The sequence below is a fragment of the Haliotis cracherodii genome, unplaced genomic scaffold, assembly GCF_022045235.1.
Source record: "Haliotis cracherodii isolate W230 unplaced genomic scaffold, xgHalCrac1.p SCAF_8, whole genome shotgun sequence".
NCBI classification, from domain to species: domain Eukaryota; kingdom Metazoa; phylum Mollusca; class Gastropoda; order Lepetellida; family Haliotidae; genus Haliotis; species Haliotis cracherodii.
The window spans coordinates 53,357,141-53,384,865 of record NW_027266341.1 but is presented as its reverse complement, the minus strand read 5'-3'; the positions used below and the strand labels follow the sequence as shown (position 1 = coordinate 53,384,865).

The 27,725-nt window shown below is 42.6% G+C and overlaps 3 protein-coding genes across 5 annotated transcripts; 2 read left to right on the top strand and 1 right to left on the bottom strand.

Moving 5' to 3' along the window:
- Nucleotides 1-981: 981 nt before the first annotated feature.
- On the bottom strand, nt 982-14,061 carry LOC139450042 (uncharacterized protein CXorf65 homolog). Of its 2 annotated transcripts, none has more exons than XM_071231675.1 (5): nt 13,757-14,061; nt 5,331-5,417; nt 4,061-4,180; nt 3,036-3,107; nt 982-1,831 (listed from the first exon to the last, which is right to left on the bottom strand). In XM_071231675.1, exons 1-5 carry the CDS (start codon nt 13,779-13,781, stop codon nt 1,644-1,646), a joined length of 492 nt encoding a protein of 163 aa, XP_071087776.1. In that variant the 5' UTR covers nt 13,782-14,061; the 3' UTR covers nt 982-1,643. The 2 variants fall into 2 exon arrangements, with proteins under 2 accessions (XP_071087776.1, XP_071087775.1); XM_071231674.1 differs by having other exon boundaries at nt 4,061-4,183; nt 13,757-14,057.
- Nucleotides 14,062-20,193: 6,132 nt separating this feature from the next.
- Nucleotides 20,194-21,436, top strand: LOC139449910 (uncharacterized). The gene is made up of 3 exons (XM_071231511.1): nt 20,194-20,476; nt 20,911-20,990; nt 21,167-21,436. Exons 1-3 carry the CDS (start codon nt 20,452-20,454, stop codon nt 21,434-21,436), a joined length of 375 nt encoding a protein of 124 aa, XP_071087612.1. The 5' UTR covers nt 20,194-20,451.
- A 2,906-nt stretch (nt 21,437-24,342) lies between these two features.
- Nucleotides 24,343-27,602, top strand: LOC139449909 (uncharacterized). 2 transcript variants are annotated; one of them, XM_071231510.1, is made up of 2 exons: nt 24,343-24,495; nt 24,672-25,320. In XM_071231510.1, exons 1-2 carry the CDS (start codon nt 24,343-24,345, stop codon nt 24,939-24,941), a joined length of 423 nt encoding a protein of 140 aa, XP_071087611.1. In that variant the 3' UTR covers nt 24,942-25,320. The 2 variants fall into 2 exon arrangements, 1 of the variants encoding a protein (XP_071087611.1); XR_011652200.1 differs by lacking the exon at nt 24,672-25,320 and adding an exon at nt 27,445-27,602 and having other exon boundaries at nt 24,421-24,495.
- Nucleotides 27,603-27,725: the final 123 nt, after the last annotated feature.

The window sequence follows — 27,725 nt, the reverse complement described above, 5'->3', positions numbered from 1 at the left end:
GACGTTAAACCCAATTTCACCTCACGTTACAGTGAACACTGAACAGGCCTAGGTGAGCGTATCCTGACCCCCCTTATAATAAACATATGAAATAAACAAAGCAATATAAAACTTATATATATATATATAACTTTCTGCAAAATTTGAAATAACCCCAGGACACAACAACCCAAAGAGCAGATTCTAAATGTCTTCTGAATAATCTCACGCTGTTCCCTGTGCACCTACTTCAGTATAGACGGTGTCTGTTTACCAACTGATATGTCACATTATATCTACATGGACATATCTACAGTAAACACAGTTCTTGCCTACGTCGCTGTCTTATCTTTATGGCGTGCTGGTGATTCACATACAGGGGTGTCTTTCCTGGAGGTGGTCACCCACGTTCGCAACTTTTCATGTGACAGGACATCTGATGGGTAACCTACACATAATATACTGTTGTTGTTACTTATTTGTTTTTTTGTTATTACTTCATTTGACGAGTGGTCAGGTGGCTGCTAAACTAACGTTATTTGACCAATGTAATTTGACGTTCTTAGATTCTTAACGAAATGGAATTCTAGATATTACTTGAGGTGAGGTAAAATGGGGTTTAACGTCGCGTCCAAGATTATTGCACTTATAAAGCGACGTGCATGCACGTGTTTTTGTGTGGCTGCTTGTACTCGTCCGGACTGATGCCGATTTAGCGCTAGCCCACTGAGATACCATGCCACAGTTAACAAAAATACCCCACACAGACACAGTATACTGACTCCGAGTCGACCAGTCCTTGTGATTGACATCATGAACATCGATCCATGCAATTGGGATACGATGACATGCATCAACCAATTCAGCGAGCCTGATGACCTTCCTATCCCGTTAGTCGCCTCTTACGAGAAGCATAGTCGCCTTTTACTGCAAGCATGAGTTGCTGAAGACCTATTCCTATAGACGGGTAATTTAAACGACAGAACACACATATATGTTGGTAGACGTTTATTACACAACTTACATCGACTTTCATTTCATATTATAGCGTATGCTTGTATAAAAATGTTTGGTAAGATATTTGGTGCCTTTATATGGATAACTAAAATATAAAATATATGACATATACTATTTCATTTTACGTGTACGTGTAATATTCACATTAATTACTCCAAAGTCGATAGGCCATCGAGTTTTATTCTGGAAGGCGACGGTTCTACATGCATTGGTAATAAAAATGCACACAGGTAGAAGTTATCCGCAAACTGACATTTCCGCTCCATTTTATGGAGTTTTTCGACATACATAACGACATTACTGGAGACAAGACCTTTGAATTCTGCGCAAAGGCGCGATACATTTACAGTTGATGTTTAACAGGGGCGGTCGGGTAGCCTAGTGGTTAAAGCGTTCGCTCGTCACGCCGAAGATCCATTTCTGGTGTCCCCCGCCGTGATATTGCTGGAATATTGCTAAAAGCGGCGTAAAACCATACTCACTCACTGATGTTTAAAACTTTATATCAGTGTATGGACACCGTACATAGACGTCTTTGATATGTTGAACTGGTGTACGCAACTTGGCTTCCAAAATGAAAAGTGTCGAATGCTAATGTTAAGTTTATGCTGATATTCATAGCTGCCGGAAGTGACGTGGTAATAACATCACTGTTCTCGTGCTTGTCTGGAACGTGATCTCGCGGGCCTCTCCTGCGAATGCTTTGTTTGACGAGATTTGTCCTTGTTGACCTTATCCTTGCTGGACTTCTCCTTGTCTGATGACAGTCCACGGCCTTTGCCCTTTCGCAGGCTCTGGGGTCGGCTCTCAGGTTCATCCTTGACCACAAGCCGGGCTACAGAGCAGAGAAAGTCATTGGCTTTATCGAAATATAACCTCCATTGTAGTAATAAATTGTCGCTGACAGCAGGCTTATTATTTTGTTCATTCTGTCACAATTGTCACCCACAACCTAATGTAAACCCAAATGCAGTAAGTCACGTTATGGTGTCTCCATATTGGAAAAGATGGTGAGATACGGCTAACTTATTGTTATATACCACATTTGCAGTATCATCATATATCACAGTTCCAATATTGTGGAAGTTAAAATGATGGTTTCATATAAAATGCAACACAAACGAGTATATTTGAAAAAAAGAATCTGAAACCAAATGAGTTTTTTAATAAAACATCATCGGGCTGTTTGAATTAATGAGAAAATAATGATGTGGAATAATATACTAAATCGGAAAAATACTTTCACAAGTCAACATTATACATGCGTATTTTGGTTATATATAATTTCAAGATGAAGCAAGCGTAGGGGACAGACCAGTTAACAGTTATGTTTATCTGAACGGGGAAGTCAAAGATGTGTTTGGCCAGACCAACCAACACTCGCAGGCACGCACGCTCACCAACACACCCACATGAATACCCCCGTCACACACCATAAATGGACGTTTTGTGTCTTGTCGCTTCAATTAAATTTTGCCAGTATGTTCTGGAATATATAACTCTTATTTACTAAAAAGTGCCAGTCAGCCGCGTTTCGCAAATCCCTATCTCACATGCCCAGAAGGGTTTCAGTGAGTATCGAAACTGTTGGACGTAAACGTGATATTTATGTTAACTTATGTTACCATGGCTGCCAGCACCATACCCCTGCTCGTGCGTTTCAACAAAGCGGTAAATGTCAAACACCCGCATCAGTTTGGGATTTTCTCCGACATCAAGCTGACACATTGTGATATTATTACGTTAAACCCAACTCCCTCACCTAGGATTTTGTGTGCGGTTTTGTTTGTTGTTTAACGCCGCACTCATCATTATTCCAGCTATATGACAGTGGTCTGGAAATAATCGAGTCTGGACCAGACAATCCAGTGATTGACATCATGAGCATCGATCCCCAGATTTGGGATACGATGACATGCATCAACCAAGTCAGCGAGCAGACCACCCGGTCCCGTTAGTCGCCTCTTACGACAAACATAGTGGCCTTTTACGGCAAGGATGGGTTGCTATTCTACCCCGGATCTTCACGGGTCCCTTACCTAGGAACTCCTCCGTGATGGCCTCTTCGTCCTTCAGTAGGGGTGTGTAGCGGGGGTAGGGGTGTTCCGTACCTGCATCACAAACACATACATGGGGAGACTAGTCAAGACAAAATACACCTGAACTCATACACATTTAGATCTATAAAAGCACAAGAGCACATTTTATCTGATTGTAAGTGTCCTCAAAGCAGAACAAAGTAAAGATAAGCCAAAATGTTGTCTTCACAGCAGATGGACCTCCTTTTCGGAAAGATAACATGGTGAGAATTGTTTCCCAGTGCCTTATTCCTGACTGGACTGAGATTGGAATCAAATCATTGTCCATTTAATGTCGTTGAGGCTTACAAGGTGATTGTGTGTCCGCGTTCCCCGGAAGGATGAATCGATGCTCAAGTTATCGTCCACTTATGTGCCGGTTCGAGACCCGATTGCTTTGAGAATTAAATTAATATGGCTTCCCTGTATAGGTTCGCTGTGTTCGCACCCTTCACCGTGATGTTGCTAGTCAGTGTGTTGTTAAAACCATTCATTCACTAACTGAATATTGTATAACAGTATATCTAACATGAGTACACAGGTATCCTAATAGTTTTGTTCCCCTTGTTTCATACAAGTATGCAACGTTTGCACTGATTGTGTTTTTTGGTTTGCCAGAACCAAACCCTTGCGTGATTAACGTCAAAGACCTGCACTTCTTCGAGCTTTCCTCGCACATCAAGGGACCCGTGAAGATCCGGGGTAGAATAGGTCTTCAGCCATAAAAGGCGACTATGCTTGTCGTAAGAGGCGACATACGGGATCGGGCCCCGGGGTGGTCAGGCTCGCTGACTTAGTTGATGCATGTCATCGTATCCCAATTGCATGGATCGATGCTCATGATGTCAATCACTGGATTGTCTGGTCCAGACACGGTTATTTTTCAGACCGACGTCATATAGCTGAAATGTTGCTGATTGCAGCGTTAAACCACAAACAAACAAATCACACATCAAGGTGACACGACAGGAACCCAGTCAACTCACCGTCCACTCGGAGCAACACGAGCGTCTCACGTTCCCCCAGCACTTCATTAGCGTATCTGTTGTGTGCGTCACGGAGGTACTTGATGTTCCCACACTCGTCTGACAGCTCGATGTCCTCCGCTACTGGATTATACATACATCATCAATCAGATTTATTTTGGTAAGGGGCACGCCAGAAACTTATGATTGTGGGTTCGACTCCCGGTTCGCCCCGATTATGTTTCTAGGTTTGTCAGCACCATACCCGTGCTCGTGGGTTTCACCGAAGTGGTAAACGTCTGAGACCTGCATCACTTCGGACTTTCCTCCCACATTAAGCTGACACGCTGCGATATAACTGGAATACTGTTAAAAGCGGCGTTAAAACCCAACTCACTCACTATTTTGGTAAAACTGATGAATACAACTGTATTCCAGAAGATGGTCCTGATAGATATTTGAACAACTATTTATAGAAAACGGATCCAATCAACGTGAACCTGTTATGCCCAGAGCTGAAACTAACCATATAAAATTGAGTACACAAACTTAATTTCGTTAATCCCACATACTCATTAATCCGACACAATCATGTGCAACCAACGATGTCGGATTAACGAGACTTGACTGTATGTTATATTTTGACCTTCATGTCGTTTATCACAGATGTGTATGCTTTGTTGTCAAGATACATTTTCACGGCCTTTTATGTAGCTTAAAACGGGGACCAAGTACATAATTGTCAAAATCTCTGCCCGTCGCACATATGACGCATTCGTCACCACTCGCCCCTTTCCGTAACTCGCTATTCGGCTTGTCCCGGTATAACACGAGTTGGTCACGAATGACATATAACGGTGCCACCAGTGGGGAAGTATACGCTCAGCTTTCCGCGAACACGACTTCATGCAAATGATGCTGTCGGAATTGTAAGAGATAGCTTTTAGCAGAGACTGCTTATGATTATGGAAATGGTTCTGTCGCTTTTATTTGCATGAAAAGAAATGGTGATATTTGAAAAAGAATCCAGTTTAGAAATTCCTTAACACAATTGATGGGACCTCAATATGGTTGATCTTCACAGGGCATCCTTTTGACGTCAATACTGGTATCTATGTCTTTTTGGTTTTCACCGACATGGGTACAATGAGTGAAGCCTATTTCTGGTGACCCCGATGAGATATTGCTGGAACATGGCTAAAAGCGGCTTAAAACAACACTCACTCACTTTTTGGTTTCTGTTTCCCTGTTCAATTATTTTTACATTTCATGAATCTTAAGATCTACGTACCAGGATCTCCACAGGTGCATTTGTCTCTGATGCTCCTCAGCAAAGTGCTGCTCCGACAGTTGGGGTTGAAGATGTGCTGTTGTCGATCTGAGAGCAAGAAGTCAACATTTCTATATAAGCACATAAACACTGGGTTTTCGGCCACATGGGACCTATTCACAATTCGATCTTATCGTTACGACTGTCGAAAGTCTATGTTAAAAAAAAGTGAGTTACGGTAATCGGAGCGCTGAGATCGCTTTGGGGAAGTGGACCCTGGATGAAAAGCGGAACCTGTGAGTTTTGTTTTATGACGCTTTTAGTGAAACAGGTCTTAGGCATGTACCACTTTGGTGTCCTCCACGACCACGGGTCTGGTGCTGACAACCCTAGTATCATATAACTATGAAATCGAACCCAAGACTATAGGATCCTGGTGAGACTAAGGTACGCAACTGTGCACTGCGTATGACGGCCGGTCATTGGCCCTCATAATACTAACCAGGACACGGATTAATCAGAAAACGCATGCTCGAGTAAGTGACACATTTTGACACGTAAAGTGACTGGGAAGGGGTATTGGTGTTATGTGTGTCTAGAGCAGCCAGTAAATTTTGTCCACTCGGAATACACTTTGGTTTTTATCAGTGTGAAATGATAGAACACCGTTTCCATACTGCTTGTATCGACCTGTGTATTGTGTAATGTATTCCAGGTAATTTGGTCTATTACGATAGACACTTCAGTTGAACGAAGGCCTAATCTCAAGTAAAATAAATCTCACGAATGCCTGTTTGAAAAGGAAAGGCCACACGCACACGAATCTGAAAACGAGTATCCTAGAAACGCCAAATCCGATGAAAATAGATAGGGGTTTAAACTGCTAATCAATTCAACAAATATAGTATACGTGTAGTGAAAGGATTAACTCTTCAGCTGTCTTGACGAATTCACATAACAAGGGGTATAATATCTCACTGCACATGTATTGCGGACATTTACACAGCGTAGGTGCTAATGAAGACAGGTTGAAAACGTTTCGGTCACTTTTCTCCTTACGTAATACACTGGACTATAATTTCAAAGTCACGCACTCTGACAATATCAACAGAACACTGTGTGCTCAGCCACTACTTCTTATCAGACCTGGGCTCCTGTGAATCATGTAAAGGACAGGAAGCTTAGGTAATGGTTCGTAAGTGAGTTGATTTTAACGCTGCTTTGAACATTATTCCAGCTCTATCACAGCGTATCAGCATAATGTGGGATGATCATGTTTGTTTTGTTTGTTTGTTTGTTGTTTACTCCGCACTCAGTAATATTCCAGCTATATGACGGCAGTCTGTAAATAATCGAGTCTGGATCAGACAATCCAGTGATTGACATCATGAGCATCGATCCACGCAATTGGGATTCGATGACATGCACCAACCAAGTCAGCGAGCCTGTCCACCCGATCCCGTTAGTCTCCTTTTCCTGCAAGCATAGTTACCTTTGAGGATGACTAGGAACAGGTCAGGGCGAGTAATTCAAATGACGGAACACATGAAGTATACAGGGCGAGTAATTTAAGACAAGAAGAGTATTTTAAATAACGGAACACGTGCGGTAATGGACAGGGCAAGTATTTCAATTTACGGAATACAGGTAAAGGACACATGAGGGTAAAAAGATTGGGCGAGTAATTCAAAAACGGAAAACGTGAAGTAAAGGACAGGGCGAGTAATATAAATGATAGAACACATAAGGTAAAATGATTGGGCGAGTAATTCAAAAACGGAAAACGTGAAGTAAAGGACAGGGCGAGTAATATACATGATAGAACACATAAGGTAATAGGATAGGGCGAGTAATTAAAAAACCGGAAAATATGAAGTAAAGGAGAGGGCGAGTAATATAAATGATAGAACACATAATGTAATAGGATAGGGCGAGTAATTAAAAAAACGGAAAATATGAAGTAAAGGAGAGGGCGAATAATATAAATGATAGAACACATAAGGTAATAGGATAGGGCGAGTAATTAAAAAAACGGAAAATATGAAGTAAAGGAGAGGGCGAGTAATATAAATGATAGAACACATAAGGTAATAGGATAGGGCGAGTAATTAAAAAAAAGGAAAATATGAAGTAAAGGAGAGGGCGAGTAATATAAATGATAGAACACATAAGGTAATAGGATAGGGCGAGTAATTAAAAAAACGGAAAATATGAAGTAAAGGAGAGGGCGAATAATTTAGATGACCGAACACTTGAGGTAATCATGTAAAGTGAGTGAGTATGGTTTTACGCCGCTTTTAGCAATATCCCAGCAATATCACGGCGGGGGACACCAGAAATGGGCTTCACACATTGTACCCATGTCGGGAATCGAACCCGGGTCTTCGGCGTGACGAGCGAACACTTTAACCACTAGGCTACCCGACCGCCCTAATCATGTAAAGGATGAGACGAAATGACGGATCACCTGACATGGCTCCTGAGGTAAATAACAGGGCGACTTAGGTAAAGGACAGGGCGACCAGAGTAAAGGACAGGGCGACTGAGGTAAAGGACAGGGCGACTAAGGTACAGGACAGGGCGACTAAGGGGAAGGACAGGGCGACTAAGGTAAAGGACAGGGCGACCAGTGTAAACGACAGGGCGACTAAGGTGAAGGACAGGGCGACTCAGGTAAAGGACAGGGCTACCAGTGTAAAGGACAGGGCGACTAAGGTAAAGGACAGGGCGACTCAGGTAAAGGACAGGGCTACCAGTGTAAAGGACAGGGCGACTAAGGTAAAGGACAGGGCGACTCAGGTAAAGGACAGGGCGACCAGTGTAAAGGACAGGTCGACTAAGGTGAAGGACAGGGCGACTCAGGTAAAGGACAGGACAACTAAGGTGAAGGACAGGGCGACTAAGGTAAATAACAGGGTGACTAAGGTGAAGGACAGTGGCGTCTAAGGTGAAGGATAGGGCGAATGAGGTAAATAACAGGGCGACTAAGGTACAGGACAGGGCGACTAAGGTGGAGGACAGGGCGACTAAGGTAAATAACAGGGTGACTAAGGTGAAGGACAGTGGCGATTAAGGTGAAGGACAGGGCGACCAGTGTAAAGGACAGGTCGACTAAGGTGAAGGACAGGGCGACTAAGGTGAAGAACAGGGTGACTAAGGTGAAGAACAGGGTGACTAAGGTGAAGAACAGGGCGACTAAGGGGAAGGACAGGGTGACTAAGGTAAATAACAGGGTGACTAAGGTGAAGGACAGTGGCGATTAAGGTGAAGGACAGGGCGACCAGTGTAAAGGACAGGTCGACTAAGGTGAAGGACAGGGTGACTAAGGTGAAGAACAGGGTGACTAAGGTGAAGAACAGGGAGACTAAGGTGAAGGACAGGGGCGACTAAGGTGAAGGACAGGGTGACTAAGGTGAAGGACAGGGCGACCAGTGTAAAGGACAGGTCGACTAAGGTGAACGACAGGGCGACTAAGGTAAATAACAGGGCGACTAAGGTACAGGACAGTGGCGACTAAGGTGAAGGACAGGGCGACTAAGGTGAAGAACAGGGCGACTAAGGTGAAGGACAGGGTGACTAAGGTGAAGGACAGGGCGACCAGTGTAAAGGACAGGTCGACTAAGGTGAACGACAGGGCGACTAAGGTAAATAACAGGGCGACTAAGGTACAGGACAGTGGCGACTAAGGTGAAGGACAGGGCGACTAAGGTGAAGAACAGGGAGACTAAGGTGAAGGACAGGGGCGACTAAGGTGAAGGACAGGGCGACTAAGGGGAAGGACAGTGGCGACTAAGGTGAAGGACAGGTTGACTAAGGTGAAGGACATGGCGATTAAGGTGAAGGGCATGGCGATTGACGTAAAGGGCAGGGTGACTAAGGTGAAGGACATGGCGATTAAGGTAAAGGGCATGTCGATTGACGTAAAGGGCAGGGTGACTAAGGTGAAGGACAGGGTGACTAAGGTAACGGACAGGAAATTTGGAGTAGGTCTTCAAGGGAAACACGGCAGGGCGTGAAGGTGACGACAGAAGAGGACAGAGTGTCTGAGGAAAGGAAAAAGAAGATTGAAGAAAAAAGGAGTGATTGATCTAGGCTGTTGTAATTTTCTGGGTAAAACATTTAATGTTTACATACAGTGTGGAGTAAATTCCCGTTAATAACGTATGATTTCTTACGGTACATTGTGAAATTGTTAAATTGGTCAGTTGAACACTTCGATCGGCTCTCCGCACTTCGTGGTTTTATTGACCATTTCAATTTCATCGGATCCTCGTGGTCTAATTATACCCACGCACAAAGGAATAGAGCATAGAATCATTTTTATATTATGTATCCAGAGCACGAGATAAACAAGGCATATAACGATATGCAGCTGGCGTTTAGATTGATACAAACTGGATATAGCCTTTGATAAACACAGCTGAGTTCGGTAAACAGTCAACACAATACTTGTACAGAGCCAGTATTAATAGGAAATCAGTGCGAATAGGTACAACATATTCACCAGGAAATTACTACCTGTGTCGTAAACAGCTGAATAATATGAACATAATAGCCCGGCAGGGCTTTGTCAATTATATGTGTTTAAGGGAACGACTTGCTGTCGAGGCTCGCCCAATGGTAGCATTGTGTCCATGTCGGTCTTTCAGATCCGACAAGAGATCGACAGTATGTGTTTTCAGCAAGGGTCAACAGTGTGTATGGTGAGATATATGACAGTTTGAATAGTGGCACAGTTAACTTCATCCTGTCTCAAGACAGAGGTTAACCAAGGTTGCTCGCGCGCCTCACAATTGAATGTGTATTCATGTTATTATCAATGCAAGAAGAAAAACGTGTAACCAACTTGGCAAATACGTTTTGTCCTGGTTGACGTAAGGCTTCTGTGATAATAGTACTGAGTTGTATCGTAATGGTTCTACACTCGCCCACGTACTGCTATTACCACCACTGCTACTACTTCCACTACCACCATCACCACTACTACACTACTCACCCGTGGAGATCCGAGTAGAAAAGGTCTTCAGCAACCTATGCTTCCCGTAAAGGCGACTATGCTTGTCGTAAGACGCGATTACAGGATCGGGTGGTCGGGCTCGCTGACTTGGTTCATGCATGTCATCGTATCCCAATTGCGTGGATCGATGCTCATGATGTCAATCACTGTATTGTCTGGTCCAGACAGGATTATTTTCAGACCGCCGTCATATAGCTGGAATAATGCTGAGTGCGCGGCAACCATAAACAAACAAACTATAGAACTTTTCTTGTCGTAGGAGGCGACTCGACCTACGCAATTGGAATACGGTGACAATCAGTCAAGTCAGCAGGCCTGACCACCCGAGCCCGTTAATCGACTCTTACAAGCATGGGATGCTTCAGATCAAATCTGACCCGGATCTAAACGGGGGTCGGCGTATGGAGATAATATCTAGGCTAAACGCGTGTCTGAGAAGGTCTGAGCCTTACTTTGGGTTGATGGAGTTGGTTGCTACTTATTTTTTCACATACTCCCCTCTGATGTCCATTCACAACGATGCTGGAGTACCTGGACCCCACTGGCGTATAAGGTGTCCTGCTGGTGGTGTAAAAATTTCACCCACAGCAGACTTAACGTCACCGTCACCGAGGGCGAAATCGGACGCGCTCGTTAAATATCATCATCATCATCATCGTCGTCGTCGTCACCGTCATTTGCATCATGCTTGCCAGACAGTTCTTTCTTCAAGTTTGGTAAAATGTTGAAATCTGACGGTGCCAAATCTGGTGAATGCGGATGTCATGTATTGCAGCCATGGCGACAACAGACTTGTGCATAGGTGCATTTTTCACTAGTAACAACACGACTTTAGGGACCGACCATTTGATATTGTGCTTCATACTGTTCAGATACAAAATTAAATTGTCTGTTATCATAAATACATTTTTCAAGATGTTTAAAAAATATATATATATTTAGGCTCATTGTTCAGCTTAAAAAAGTGCTCTTATAGCTGTAGCCGAAAACTATCTAATCTTCATACAAAGTCGTAGATCCCCAGAACAGATATTGCTTTCTTCTTCGGCGGAGATGTTTACACTCTTGAGTGTTGTTTTGTCTCTGGCTGATAGAGGTGAACCTAAGACTCATCCATGGTTACAAATCGCTCAACAATATCAGCTGGGTCTGTTTCAAAATGACGTAATTTCTCACCAGAGAAGATGAACCTGGAGCGTTTCTGACCAGGAGTCAGAAACCTTGGAGCCAGGCGTAACCAATTCATTCCTCAGAACGTTCTTGACCCGTGAAGATCCGGGGTAGAATAGGTCTTCAGCAACCCATGCTTGCCGAAAAGAGGACTATGCTTGTCGTAAAAGGCGACTAACAGGGTCGGGTGGTCAGGCTCGCTGACTTGGTTGATGCATGCCATCGAACCCAATTGCGTGGATCGATGATCATGATGTCAATCACTGGATTGTCTTGTCCAGACTCGATTATTTACAGGCCGCCGTCATATAGCTGGAATATTGCTGAGTGCAGCGTTAAACAACAAACAAACAAACAAACATCAGAATGCTCTGCACTCTTTCATGAGCGGGGCCTACTGTATTGGCCATGTGACGTGTAGTGAGTCGATCATCCTCAATCAATTATATTTAAAGATCTCCCTGTTCTTGGTTTATCTTCGAGGTATTCTCCTCACCTTTGAACTCCGCTGCCCACCCCTAACGTTGGCAAAGGAAGGAACACCATCTCCAAAAGTTAACACCATGTCCGCATGGCCGGCTGTTGGAGTATTTAACTTGGAGATACCTGATAACAGCGCGGTAGCCAAATAAGTCCATTTTCATTAACAGAGAATAATAGTCACTTGCATGCCTGCAGAAATATGCTGCCTGGTTGTGCATTTTGTTTAATTGCAGCCCGTAAGCAAGGAAAGCATCGTTCTTAATACTGCAAACGGGTAAGCCTGTACTATATCCGTCGTGTTAAGAACATTATAGCCACCCCGTATATTAAACTGTAAATGTATTATAATAATATACGCAGTTAAATAGTTAGCGTGACATACATCAGAAAGCCTATTTTGCCTATTGAATGAAATGTGTTTAGTAACGCAATCGCCTTACAGTGATTACGGACGATTGGAGCCGCTTAAAGGTTTCACAAACAATTACACTAATGGCTTCAGTTAGTTAAGTAGAGTTTGTACAATATTATTCACATTGAAAAAGGTTTAGCGCCACTCCTGCATATTCATATAAACTGCCGGGCAAAAGAAAGTATACACTTGAAAATACACACTCTGCTTATTACGTTGAGCTGTAAACTTGCGCAGCTCGCAGCATTTTGTAAACATTTACAGATGCGGTTGATCTTACTGTAACAAATGTGTCAGATGGCATGGCACAGTATTTTGTAACATATATCAGTGAACAACCAACGCTGTTTTAGTGAGTGAGCTGGCTTTAACGCCGCTTTCATCATTCTTCCAGTCATAGTGTCAGCTTGATGTGGGATGAAAGCCCAGTGAAGCAGATGTTAGACATTTACCATCTTAGTATAAAACAACAAGGTATGGTGTTGGCAAACCTAGGAATGTGATTAGGGATTATCGGGGATCTAAAAAGATGATTCGGCGTAACAACTCAGAAAAAAATATAACAAATCATGACAACCCTGGTCTTAAGTGTTTAATATGTCATATTTATGTGGTGAATTCTGAAAATTATTTAGGGTTACGAGGGTTAGGTTAGGGAAACTGATTTTTCTCTCTCAAGTAACCAATTCTTCGACATTAGGAAACGAATAACAGTTCTTTTACTTTAATTAATATTTAATGAAAAGGAATTTCGGTAGGTCAGAATAAATAAACATGTAAATTATGTTGTTTATATCTGACAATTTCATAGCTGAACAGGGTACAAGGCTTTGTAGAGTTGCGTCCCTTGGGCCGATCAGACACCTATGATGGTGGGTTCGAATTCCGGTTCGCCCCAATTATGTTTCTTGGTTTGTCAGTGCCATACCCATGCTCAAGGGTTTCACCAAATTGAAAACCGTCTGAAACCTGCATCACTTCGGTCTTTCCTCCCACATTAAGCTGACACGCTGCGGTATAACTGGAATACTGTTCAAAGCGGCGTTAATCCAGACTCACGCACTCATAGCTGAACAATTGTACAAAACGACGTCTAATTGAAAATATGATTTCAGAGATGAGGAATAATTTCATTTGACAATATAATGTTCAATAAAAACTCATTGAGTACCGTGACATTGCATTTCAGTACATCGAACTTACCGTAAACAATTCAGAAATTTTCAAACATTCTGTCATGAAGTTGAGCTCTTTGTAGTCAAACTCAATGTAAACAAGTACACAGACTAAATTGCATCGATAGCTCTGGTTTTGTTAAGAACATGGACACTTCTCCCTCAACAAATACATTATGAAAGTACTTACCTCCGTAGCGCACAATGACATACATATTGCCAATTCACAAATGCTTGGGTAAAATTCACAGTAGAGGTATATATAATCCAGAATGAGTGTCGTATATCCTCTGTGAATAACGAAAATGTTGTGCTAGAATCACTACTGCATTTGTCGTCTGCTGCAATTGTCGTCTGCTACCCACCTGGACCGTCACCAAGCTTGTTACGTGCACCGCGGTCCGTGTTAGTATCTCCGCACATACCCCCTAACTGTTGTCATTGTGACACGCCACTCGTAAACCGCTTTCAGTTGTCCTATATTAGCCCATTCACGCTCTCCAACTAAAGCGCTTTCAGTTTAATCCTCGTTAATCGCTCAGTGCCAGTCGACCCTTCACTGTGAGGTCTACCCGGGTTGACGTGACGGGTAGCGTGGACGGTAAACCTGCTACTCAAGTCAGGTCTACAACTTATGCCGATTATATGTTCGGGCAAGGGCAAGACACCTGGTTCGTCTGGGTATGCTAATACACTTTATATATACCCTGCATTGGCTTGGATGTATCAATATACTGTTTATATCCCATGTTGTGAAAACTACATACGCTGTTTATTGCCTTTGTTGTGTGTATACTTAAGGTTGTCGTATATACGCAGTTAAAACCTATTTCATCAGAATTTAATATAATTCTATTCAAGTATTTAGAACCATATATTTGCAAATATATGAAATCGCTAAAACGCTGTCGTATCAACGTTGGTGGTTTGTGGAAACTAAGAGATTGGATTTAAATAATTGTCGCGAGGATATTCTCCGATAGAATAGGTCGTACACAATACTTATAGCAATGTCGAATTAAGGGGATCGGGTTGGGTGGTGTCGGGTAGGGTGGGGGATAAATACTATTAAAAAACCATGACAAACGACCAGCGACTAACGAGATCGGGTATTCAGGGTCGCTAACTTGGTTGATGCATGTCCTCGTATCCCAATTGCGTGGACCGATGCTCATGATATCATTCACTGGATTGGCTGGTCCAGACTGGGTTATATAACTAGAATATTGCGGCGTTAAACAAAAAATAATCATAATTTTTTTTAATGTTAAACCATATACCTCTTTTCAACATTTGAGGGATGCTAGCACTACCCGCGACATATGCCCAAACGTAGAACCTCTGTTAAATTTGGTTATAAAATTTGCCACTTCTAAATATGGCAATTGCAATTTGGAGACACCTGAAAGTGTGGAAGACTACCTTATTAAATGCTCTGGGTATAATAACATCAGACAACATCTCAGAAGAGCTGTCTTTGAAGTTATTGACGTAACTTGACGTGTGGCCTTGGATGGAAATCACAAAGTAAATGCACAACAATTTAGGTTTAATGTGATTATAACTAATCAATGCGTGGGCGTTTCTTGGAGTTACCGAAACTGATGTTAAGCAATCTTGGTAATGTACATGTAATCTTTAACATGGGTTCATTGTGAACAAAAGTAAAATATGTATGCCCTTTGCACCTCAATGTTGTACTTGCACAATCACAAATTCTAGGGACAGTCCTAATGTTTCTTCGACGTAGGACAGGCCATAGACATCATACTCCTGATGGAATCATTGTAGTTTTGTAGTGATTAATAATGACAAAACATATTCACAAAGTCTGTATGACTAGAGGGGTGACTTCAAGTTTCCAATGGTCAACTTTCCTTGCGGTAAAAGGCGACTATGCTTGTCGTAAGAGGCGACTTACGGGATCGTGGGTCAGGCTCGCTGACTTGGTTGATATATGTCATCGATCTCAATTGCGTGGATCGATGCTCATAACATGAATCACTGGAATGTCTGGTCCAGACTCGATTATTTACAGACCGCCGTCACATAGCTGGAATATTGCTGAGTGCGGCGTTAAACAACAAACCAACCAACCAAATCATTTCTAAAATGTTGCTTTTAGGATCTCAACTCCGCAATCTGCTTAGCAAGTAACAGAAGCTGTTCTATATGTCAGATAATTTTGTGATTACATTGTCATGTGCACTAAACAGGCTCCACCAGTGGAAGACGTGAACTCATTGCTGATAAGGAATGAATTGTGCATGTGCAATCTGTTTATCAGATAACATTTAAAACGTTTCTCACTTTCAGATTTGTTTGCATGAATATTATTCTCGAACACCATTTATTTAGCATCCAATGTTCATCGGTCCAAATGACTCCTTAATGTGTTTGTTTGTTTATGGTTTAACGCCGCACTCAGCCATATTCCAGCTACATGATGGCACTAATAATCGAGTCACAAACAATTCAGTGATTGACATCATGAACAGCGAACGTAGCACCTGAGTTACGATGACATGCATCAACCAAGTCACCCAGCCTGACCACCACCCCTTCTGACAAGCAAATTCGCCTCTTACGACAAGAATGGGTTGCCGAGGACTTGTTATAACCCGGATCTTTGCGAGTATCTTAATATGTGAATGACTTTCTCAAATGTCGGTCAACCTGACAGAGCCAACCTTTGAGAATGAGGTTGACACCAGGACAGATCTGTTTTCTGGTTTTGTGCAGTTATACTGTTACCAACTGCACACCGAACCCGTTCATTCTGCATGACAAATGCGGGACAGGTTGTCCTATCTCGTAAACATCTGGTTAGTCAGATTACAATGATTCGCGAGTGTTTTATTGAATTATTGAATCTATTCCCTCCATTTTCTTTGGAACATGCTTCTGTACGACTACGACTAAGGTTGGGGTTCTTTATTAACCTTTTAGTGTTCAGAGTTCCTGATTATTTGATGACATTCTGTTTTCAATTTTCAGATCACCATGTTGTGGCTCCTTTTTGTAGTCTGTGTAGGATTCACCACGGCCGACAGGTAGGGCTTGTTTAGAAAGTAATCTTTAATGAGTATTACCACTTTCAGCAGAATATCAATAAGCGTCTGAATTTTATAACTGACTCATATGGACTAAAATGAATTCATCAAGCAAATTCATATGTTTCAAAGGCAGCGTCTTCATTAATATATATTAAGTAACCTTATTTACTATATACAATGGGGGGCAAGGGTGGCCCAGTCGTCTAAGGCGCCGCGATTCGCTGTACAGAGTTGCGTCCCTTGGCACGCCAGAAACCTAGGATTGTAGGTTCGAATCCCGCTTCGCCCCGATCATGTTTCTAGGTTTGTCAGCACCATATCCATGCTCGTTGGTTTCACCGAAGTGGTAAACGTCTGAGACCTGCATCACTTCGGGCTTTCCTTCCACATTAAGCTGACACGCCGCGATATAACTGGAATACTGTTAAAAGGGGCGTTAAATACAACTCACTCACTACTATATACATGTAAACATATATGTAATGAAAAGTCAACGCCACAGAATAATCAGTATCTTTTAACAAATGGTACACTTTTACTGTTCCTCTAGTTCTGGAGGTTCGTATCTGATAACGTCCTCCAAGTATCTGCAACGTGGGATGCCCTTCAACGTCAGCATTGACATCCTCAACACCACCAACAACGTCCATGTGCAAGTGGAAACTGCAACGCATATGGAACGACTACACCAACTCTTTTAGAATTCCCGTAGTGATGGCTAATGGGGACTTTACTGAAGGTAAAATATAATACTGAGATAATTGTGATTGACTCTCGTGTAGCACTTCTAGTGTATCTTTAGCTAACCTGACTAAACGTGAGCTCGTATCATGACGTGTTTGTCCGCAAGCGTTGTCCGTTATCGGTCGTCTGTCGTCAGTACCCCCAGAGAGCCACTGCCCTTATAAAGCTGAAACGTCATCCCCTTGTGCCAACAAATGATGAAACCTATAAGTCTCTTCTTTGTAGGTGTTATCCCGGGGTACTGTTGACATCACTGATCAAGTTACTGTTGGCGGGCAGAATCCTGTCCACTTCAATGTCCCCATCTCTGCCCTAATGGCCCCAACAGCTCACATCATCGCCTACTACATCAAGGCATCGGGGGAGGTTGTTGCCAACATCTTAGTTTCAGTGTTGGTCAACGCTGATCCTAGTGTCATCTGTTAACCTCCTGGCTGTCGACCAAAGTGTTCTTCTTCTCAAGTCCGGCAATGACATCACCACAGATAAGGTTAGAGCTCATTTCCTTTTGCACCTCACGCCTGTTCGCCATCCTTAATCGTATCCTTAATCGTATCGTCGGCGTACATTTAACTGAGCCTAGCTTTCGTATTTCTTTTCAGCTCGGGAGGACATAATTCGCTATTATGGCACTCCTGCGGCTGTGAGTTTGTGGCCGTCTCAGGATGAGGAGTCCGACAGTGTATGTAGATTTACATGCCCACCCTATAAGTTCTTCCGTCTAGTATAGCTGATTTGTTGCACATTAAGTCTGCCCAGTCCCTATAATAAACTGTGATTCGTTTTCTTTGCAAAAGTATCCCGTATTTCTGTCTGACCTGACTTCCTTTGTCCCTCCCTCCACCCCCTCGATGTGTAGCGTTCCCTGGCTGTGTCCCCTTCCCGTTGTCCCGACCCCCTGAGCGTCTTCACTCCGTTCTGGGCCCGCCCTATCTACGGTGAGACGCTCCCCGCCCCCGTCACCATCAACCACGCTGATTACTACCCTGCCCCAAGTGACGATGATGACAGTGACTACTGGGTGTACGAGGACGAGGACGACCACAGCTTTGTGGATGACAGAGAGATTCATCCCTTTAGAAAGGCGCTGACGAGAGCGGCTGCCTTCTTTAGGAAGATCTTCTCTTAGACTCCTTTATCCTTTTAATGTCTGAATGTGTGCAAGTGAGTGAATGAATAAGCAGGTTTGTATGTATGTGTGCGTTTGTGTGAGAGTAAATATGAGATTGAATGAGCATGCGTGTGTGTGTGTGTGTGAGAAAGAGAGAGAGAGAGAGAGAGAGAGAGAGAGAGAGAGAGAGAGAGAGAGAGAGAGAGAGAGAGAGAGAGAGACTGAATGAATCGCAATATTGGCATCTGCCCAAATCCCAGGGTTTCCGAACATGAGACATAAATTCATATGGATATTGTTAAAAAGTGAATGTTGTCCCTATATTGCTGTGCTGCTGTGTCCCAGTTTCATGATCTGCACTTAGCAGAAGATTTCTAAGTAGGTGGGGTTACCTTAAGATCAGACACTTCTAAATGTTTATGTGGCGACAATTGTGACACGGGATATTCTCTGAGGACAGCTCTCTGACACTTTGTTATCTGGAATAATTTTTTTATTCCAATATAATAGCTCATCGTTTCTAATGTAACAATAATAATTGTGGCTTCCTTTTAAAGGAGTGCGAATCGAGAATTGCCTTCTCTAAAACACAAGTGTCGCCACATGGGATATATTACGAGCACTTCACCCAACTAATAGCAGTAGTCGGACAAGGGATTGAGAGTGATCTCCCTTCGCTCCAGTCAATATTGGATTCCACTCGTCTCATCATTGAGGCTTTACAGGAGTCGACCTCACTGCTGTTCCTTTGGCCCGTGGTCTTCAGATATTGCAGAGGGCATGCTTTTATACATAGGCCGAGGCCAGGCGCAAGTAGAAAGCCTATACTGACACCTACTCGTATGCAAGAGTAGATTGATGTATATATATATGACGTAATATTCGTATCTTGCATTCTACAATAATACCTAAATAATACAAGGAGACTGAATTCTACCTCTGTATGTCCACATCAGCGTTTTTAAAATGGGACGGTCAATAGGATTTCTCTGACTGTTAGTGTGTGGGTGGCTAGGATTTTTTCAGAAAATAAATATATTGTCTCCGAAATTGATTGAAAACTAATTAGGCTTCCATCTGTTGGACAAAAAGAACATGTCAGCCACCAAAAATACGTTGTTGCAAGGTGGGATTTTGAAAAATGTTTTATTTAGGCTCATAATTTTAGCTGATTTTGCATTTGAAGCTGAAAAATATCTAGTCTCCATACAAAATCCAAGGTCGCCCACTCCCCCTTCCAACAGAACATGAAATGGTCGGCCCCTTAGGTCTAGTATAGTAATAACCAATATGCTTGTCATTTATCTTTCTCTCCTATTAGCTATTTTCTGTGGTCATCGTGTTTCCAGATTAGAAATCAAACCAAATAAGAACTGTCGCTGCACACGTTGGTATTTACCAGTACCATTTAACTTTTATTTTATCCCTGTAGGCTAGGGAATAATTCCCCAATCCCACTTGGATTATCAGAGATGGGCATTCTTACTAGCCTGCTAGCCCGTGTCAGTCTGTCGAATGTAAAAGGTATTGTGAAGGCTGGTATAATAGAGGGTCGTTATATGGTATCGCTATTCGGCCTAGCAAACGTTTAAGGTTAATGTCTACAAGAGATGATCCATATCAAAGTGAACAAAATTCACCCTGTTTCGAGTAATGGAGGCGCGAAAAACACCCAGTTTCACCTGCACAATGTTTTGAAACTGATGTAGGCAACGTTTCAGTTGTAAGATACAACTTAATCCCGGTGTTCAGACGAAATAAACCCGGCAGTTTTCACCCTTGGCAATGCCATTAGGCTTTACCACGCCGGAAGCTGGCGATGAGCCTCGTTCTGACTCCTCGAACTCCGTAACGTAGTTACCGTTGCCGTTATCGACGTCCCTTCTGTTTTCAACAGAAAAACGATCGCTTTTGCTCCGCTGACCTCTACGTTTCGCTCACTGCTGTATCATTCCAAGTGTGTCTTCTTCCAAGATGAATACAAGGCTTCACATTCAAGGTATTTAAGATCACAATTATTCCACTTAACAGTATTAACATGCTAAATTAGACGTGAAATTGGTCGTTGTTAAGCAGCAGTATCGGGACTGAAGATGGCGGCCGCCATTTGCAATTGTCATAACTGAAAATGTTAGATTGTAAACTTGGCATGTGGTTCTCAGATGAAACCTGTTCGTACATTATAGCGTCGGGCGATGTTGTACAGATGTAAGATAACCCGTTTTCCGTGAAAGGGAGCTGTTTGGCCCATTTTATTGGTTAAATGTCGTCTTGCAGCACAGCCTGTAACCCTACATACACTTGGACTTCGAGGTGTCAAAGGGCCGAGGTCGAGTGTCATACTGTAGCTGTCAGAAGTCATGAATTGTGATTTTTTGAACGTAGCCGTCGGCGTACATTTAACTGAGGCTAGCTTTCGTTTTTCTTTTTCAGCTCGGGAGGACATAATTCGCTATTATGGCACTCCTGCAGCTGTGAGTTTGTGGCCGTCTCAGGATGAGGAGTCCGACTGTGTATGTAGTTTTACTTGCCCACCCTATAAGTTCTTCCGTCTAGTATAGCTGATTTGTTGCACATTAAGTCTGCCCAGTCCCTATAATAAAGTGTGATTCGTTTTCTATGCAAAAGTATCCCGTATTTCTGTCTGACTTGACTTCCTTTGTCCCTCCCTCCACCCCTCGATGTGTAGCGTTCCCTGGCTGTGTCCCCTTCCCGTTGTCCCGACCCCCTGAGCGTCTTCACTCCGTTCTGGGCCCGCCCTGTCTACGGTGAGACGCTCCCCGCCCGTGTCACCATCAACCACGCCGCTTACTATCCTGCCCCAAGTGACGACGATGACAGTGACTACTGGGTGTACGAGGACGACGACGATCACAGCTTTGTGGATGACAGAGAGATTCATCCCCTTAGAAAGGCGCTGACGAGAGCGGCTGCCTTCTTTAGGAAGATCTTCTCTTAGACTCCTTATCCTTTTAATGTCTGAATGTGTGCAAGTGAGTGAATGTATGTATGTATGTATGTATGTATGTATGTATGTATGTATGTATGTATGTATGTATGTATGTATGTATGTATGTATGTATGTGTGCGTTTGTGTGAGTGTAAATATAAGTTTGAATGACCATGCATGTGTGTGTATGTATATGTGTGTGAGAAAGAGAGACTGAGTGAATATGTATGTTTGTGTGTGTGTGTAATGTGTGCGTGTGTGTGAGAGTAAATGAAATATTGAATTGGCATGTCTGTCTGTTTCTGTCTGTATGCATGTATGTGTGTGTATTTGCGTGTGAGTGTGAGAGAGTGAATGAGCATGTATGCATAATAATGTGTGTTTGTATGTTTGTATGTATGAGAGGGAGAGTGTATGTATGTTAGAGGTGAGAGTTAGAGTAAATGAACGAGCATACATGTATGAGAGAGAGAGAGAGAGAGAGAGAGAGAGAGAGAGAGAGAGAGAGAGAGAGAGAGAGAGAGAGAGAGAGAGACTACCATTCCATATACCCGCTCTTAGCGTATTTTTGGCGTATTTTTAGGCTCACTGTTTTGGCCCGACCTTCAGTTTCCTTTCGGCAAACCTCTTGGTTTATTAGCATGGCACAAGACCATACTTTCTATACAATTTTGGCCCGTTTTTGGATCTCCCTTGAGGCATATTACTTTCGACTTTCGGTCATCTGAATAAATGTTTCTGTAATGTATACACAAGTCGTCTGTTTTCTCTACAGTGTTTCTTCCTTACAGCTAATAATATATGGGCGACAGCAGCATCGCAATATTGGCCAAATCCTCAAGATTTCCGAACATGTGACATAAATTCATATGGATATTGTTAAAAAGTGAATGCTGCCTCTATATTGCTGTGCTGCTGTGTCCCAATTTCATGATCTGCACTTAGCAGAAGATTTCTAAATAGGTGGGGTTACCTTAAGATCAGACACTTCTAAATGTTTATGTGGCGACAATTGTGACACGGGCTATTCTCTGAGGACAGCTCTCTGATACTTTGTTATCTGGAATAAATTTTATATTCCAATATAATAGCTAATCGTTTCTAATGTAACAATAATCGTGGCTTCCTTTTAAAGGAGTGCGAATCGAGAATTGCCTTTCTTCTCTAAAACACAAGTGTCGCCACATGGGATATATTACGAGCACTTCACCCAACTAATAGCAGTAGTCGGACAAGGGGTTGAGAGTGATCTCCCTTCGCCTCAGTCAATATTGGATTCCACTCGTCTCCTCACCTCACTGCTTGTCTTTTGGCCCGTGGTCTTCAGAAATTGCAGAGGGCATGCTTTTATACATAGGCCGAGGCCAGGCGCAAGTAGAAAGCCTATATTGACACCTACTCGTATGCAAGAGTAGATTAATATATATATATATGACGTAATATTCGTATCTGGCATTCTACAAAAATACCTAAATGATACAAGGGGTCTGAATTCTACCCCTGTACGTCCACATCAAGGTTTCCAAAATGGGACGGTCAATAGGATTTCTCTGACTGTGAGTGTGTGGGTGGCTAGGATTTTTTCAGAAAAAAAATATATTGTCTCCAAAGTTGATTGAAAACTAATTAGGCTTCCATATGTTGGACAAAAAGAACATGTCGGCCACCAAAAATGCGTTGTTGCAAGGTGGGTTTTTGAAAAATGTTTTATTTAGGCTCATTCTTTATAACTGATTTTGCATTTGCAGCTGAAAAATATCTAGTCTCCATACAAAATCCAACGTCGCCCACTCCCCCTTCCAAAGGAACATGAAATGGTCGGCCCCTCAGGCCTAGTGTAGTAAAAACCAATATGCTTGTCATTTATCTTTCTCTCCTATTAGCTATTTTCTGTGGTCATCGTGTTTCCAGATTAGAAATCAAACCAAATAAGAACTGTCGCTGCACACGTTGGAAAATACCAGTACCATTTAACTTTTATTTTATCCCTGTAGGATAGGGAATAATTCCCAAATCCCACATGGATTATCAGAGATGTGCATTCTTACTAGCCTGCTAGCCCGTGTCAGTTTGTCGAATGTAAAAGGTATTGTGAAGGTTAGTATAATAGAGGGTCGTTATGTGGTATCGCTATTCGGCCTAGCAAACGTTTAAGGTTAATGTCCATATCAAAGTGAACAAAATTCACCCTGTTTTGAGTAATGGAGGCACGAAAAACACCTAGTTTCACCTGCACATTTTTTTCAAACTCTGAACTGATGTAGGCAACGTTTCAGTTGTAAGATACAACTTAATCCCGGTGTTCAGACGAAATAAACCCGGCAGTTTTCACCCTTGGCAATGCCATTAGGCTTTACCACGCCGGAAGCTGGCGATGAGCCTCGTTCTGACTCCTCGAACTCCGTAACGTAGTTACCGTTGCCGTTATCGACGTCCCTTCTGTTTTCAACAGAAAAACGATCGCTTTTGCTCCGCTGACCTCTACGTTTCGCTCACTGCTGTATCATTCCAAGTGTGTCTTCTTCCAAGATGAATACAAGGCTTCACATTCAAGGTATTTAAGATCACAATTATTCCACTTAACAGTATTAACATGCTAAATTAGACGTGAAATTGGTCGTTGTTAGGCAGCAGTATCGGGACTGAAGATGGCGGCCGCCATTTGCAATTGTCATAACTGAAAATGTTAGATTGTAAACTTGGCATGTGGTTCTCAGATGAAACCTGTTCGTACATTATAGCGTCGGGCGATGTTGTACAGATGTAAGATAACCCGTTTTCCGTGAAAGGGAGCTGTTTGGCCCATTTTATTGGTTAAATGTCGTCTTGCAGCACAGCCTGTAACCCTACATACACTTGGACTTCGAGGTGTCAAAGGGCCGAGGTCGAGTGGGATACTGTAGCTGTCAGAAGTCATGAATTGTGATTTTTTGAACGTAGCCGTCGGCGTACATTTAACTGAGGCTAGCTTTCGTTTTTCTTTTTCAGCTCGGGAGGACATAATTCGCTATTATGGCACTCCTGCGGCTGTGAGTTTGTGGCCGTCTCAGGATGAGGAGTCCGACTGTGTATGTAGTTTTACTTGCCCACCCTATAAGTTCTTCCGTCTAGTATAGCTGATTTGTTGCACATTAAGTCTGCCCAGTCCCTATAATAAAGTGTGATTCGTTTTCTATGCAAAATTATCCCGTATTTCTGTCTGACTTGACTTCCATTGTCCCTCCCTCCACCCCTCGATGTGTAGCGTTCCCTGGCTGTGTCCCCTTCCCGTTGTCCCGACCCCCTGAGCGTCTTCACTCCGTTCTGGGCCCGCCCTGTCTACGGTGAGACGCTCCCCGCCCCTGTCACCATCAACCACGCCGCTTACTATCCTGCCCCAAGTGACGACGATGACAGTGACTACTGGGTGTACGAGGACGACGACGACCACAGCTTTGTGGATGACAGAGAGATTCATCCCCTTAGAAAGGCGCTGACGAGAGCGGCTGCCTTCTTTAGGAAGATCTTCTCTTAGACTCCTTATCCTTTTAATGTCTGAATGTGTGCAAGTGAGTGAATGAATGAGCAGGTATGTATGTATGTATGTATGTATGTATGTATGTATGTATGTATGTATGTATGTATGTATGTATGTATGTATGTATGTATGTATGTATGTATGTATGTATGTATGTGTGCGTTTGTGTGAGTGTAAATATAAGTTTGAATGAACATGCATGTGTGTGTATGTATATGTGTGTGAGAAAGAGAGACTGAATGAATATGTATGTTTGTGTGTGTGTGTAATGTGTGCGTGTGTGTGAGAGTAAATGAAAGATTGAATTGGCATGTCTGTCTGTTTCTGTCTGTATGCATGTATGTGTGTGTATTTGCGTGTGAGTGTGAGAGAGTGAATGAGCATGTATGCATAATAATGTGTGTATGTATGTTTGTATTTATGAGAGGGAGAGTGTATGTATGTTAGAGGTGAGAGTTAGAGTAAATGAACGAGCATACATGTATGAGAGAGAGAGAGAGAGAGAGAGGAGAGAGAGAGAGAGAGAGAGAGAGAGAGAGAGAGAGAGAGAGAGAGAGAGAGAGAGAGAGAGAGAGAGAGAGAGGGACTACCATTCCATATACCCGCTCTTAGCGTATTTTTGGCGTATTTTTAGGCTCACTGTTTTGGCCCGACCTTCAGTTTCCTTTCGGCAAACCTCTTGGTTTATTAGCATGGCACAAGACCATACTTTCTATACAATTTTGGCCCGTTTTTGGATCTCCCTTGAGGCATATTACTTTCGACTTTCGGTCATCTGAATAAATGTTTCTGTAATGTATACACAAGTCGTCTGTTTTCTCTACAGTGTTTCTTCCTTACAGCTAATAATATATGGGCGACAGCAGCATCGCAATATTGGCCAAATCCTCAAGATTTCCGAACATGTGACATAAATTCATATGGATATTGTTAAAAAGTGAATGCTGCCTCTATATTGCTGTGCTGCTGTGTCCCAGTTTCATGATCTGCACTTAGCAGAAGATTTCTAAATAGGTGGGGTTACCTTAAGATCAGACACTTCTAAATGTTTATGTGGCGACAATTGTGACACGGGATATTCTCTGAGGACAGCTCTCTGATACTTTGTTATCTGGAATAAATTTTATATTCCAATATAATAGCTAATCGTTTCTAATGTAACAATAATCGTGGCTTCCTTTTAAAGGAGTGCGAATCGAGAATTGCCTTTCTTCTCTAAAACACAAGTGTCGCCACATGGGATATATTACGAGCACTTCACCCAACTAATAGCAGTAGTCGGACAAGGGGTTGAGAGTGATCTCCCTTCGCCTCAGTCAATATTGGATTCCACTCGTCTCATCACCTCACTGCTTGTCTTTTGGCCCGTGGTCTTCAGAAATTGCAGAGGGCATGCTTTTATACATAGGCCGAGGCCAGGCGCAAGTAGAAAGCCTATATTGACACCTACTCGTATGCAAGAGTAGATTAATATATATATATGACGTAATATTCGTATCTGGCATTCTACAAAAATACCTAAATGATACAAGGGGTCTGAATTCTACCCCTGTACGTCCACATCAAGGTTTCCAAAATGAGACGGTCAATAGGATTTCTCTGACTGTGAGTGTGTGGGTGGCTAGGATTTTTTCAGAAAAAAAATATATTGTCTCCAAAGTTGATTGAAAACTAATTAGGCTTCCATATGTTGGACAAAAAGAACATGTCGGCCACCAAAAATACGTTGTTGCAAGGTGGGTTTTTGAAAAATGTTTTATTTAAGCTCATTGTTTATAACTGATTTTGCATTTGCAGCTGAAAAATATCTAGTCTCCATACAAAATCCAACGTCGCCCACTCCCCCTTCCAAACGAACATGAAATGGTCGGCCCCTCAGGCCTAGTGTAGTGAAAACCAATATGCTTGTCATTTATCTTTCTCTCCTATTAGCTATTTTCTGTGGTCATCGTGTTTCCAGATTAGAAATCAAACCAAATAAGAACTGTCGCTGCACACGTTGGAAAATACCAGTACCATTTAACTTTTATTTTATCCCTGTAGGATAGGGAATAATTCCCAAATCCCACATGGATTATCAGAGATGTGCATTCTTACTAGCCTGCTAGCCCGTGTCAGTTTGTCGAATGTAAAAGGTATTGTGAAGGTTAGTATAATAGAGGGTCGTTATGTGGTATCGCTATTCGGCCTAGCAAACGTTTAAGGTTAATGTCCATATCAAAGTGAACAAAATTCACCCTGTTTCGAGTAATGGAGGCACGAAAAACACCTAGTTTCACCTGCACATTTTTTTTAACTATGAACTGATGTAGGCAACGTTTCAGTTGTAAGATACAACTTAATCCCGGTGTTCAGACGAAATAAACCCGGCAGTTTTCACCCTTGGCAATGCCATTAGGCTTTACCACGCCGGAAGCTGGCGATGAGCCTCGTTCTGACTCCTCGAACTCCGTAACGTAGTTACCGTTGCCGTTATCGACGTCCCTTCTGTTTTCAACAGAAAAACGATCGCTTTTGCTCCGCTGACCTCTACGTTTCGCTCACTGCTGTATCATTCCAAGTGTGTCTTCTTCCAAGATGAATACAAGGCTTCACATTCAAGGTATTTAAGATCACAATTATTCCACTTAACAGTATTAACATGCTAAATTAGACGTGAAATTGGTCGTTGTTAGGCAGCAGTATCGGGACTGAAGATGGCGGCCGCCATTTGCAATTGTCATAACTGAAAATGTTAGATTGTAAACTTGACATGTGGTTCTCAGATGAAACCTGTTCGTA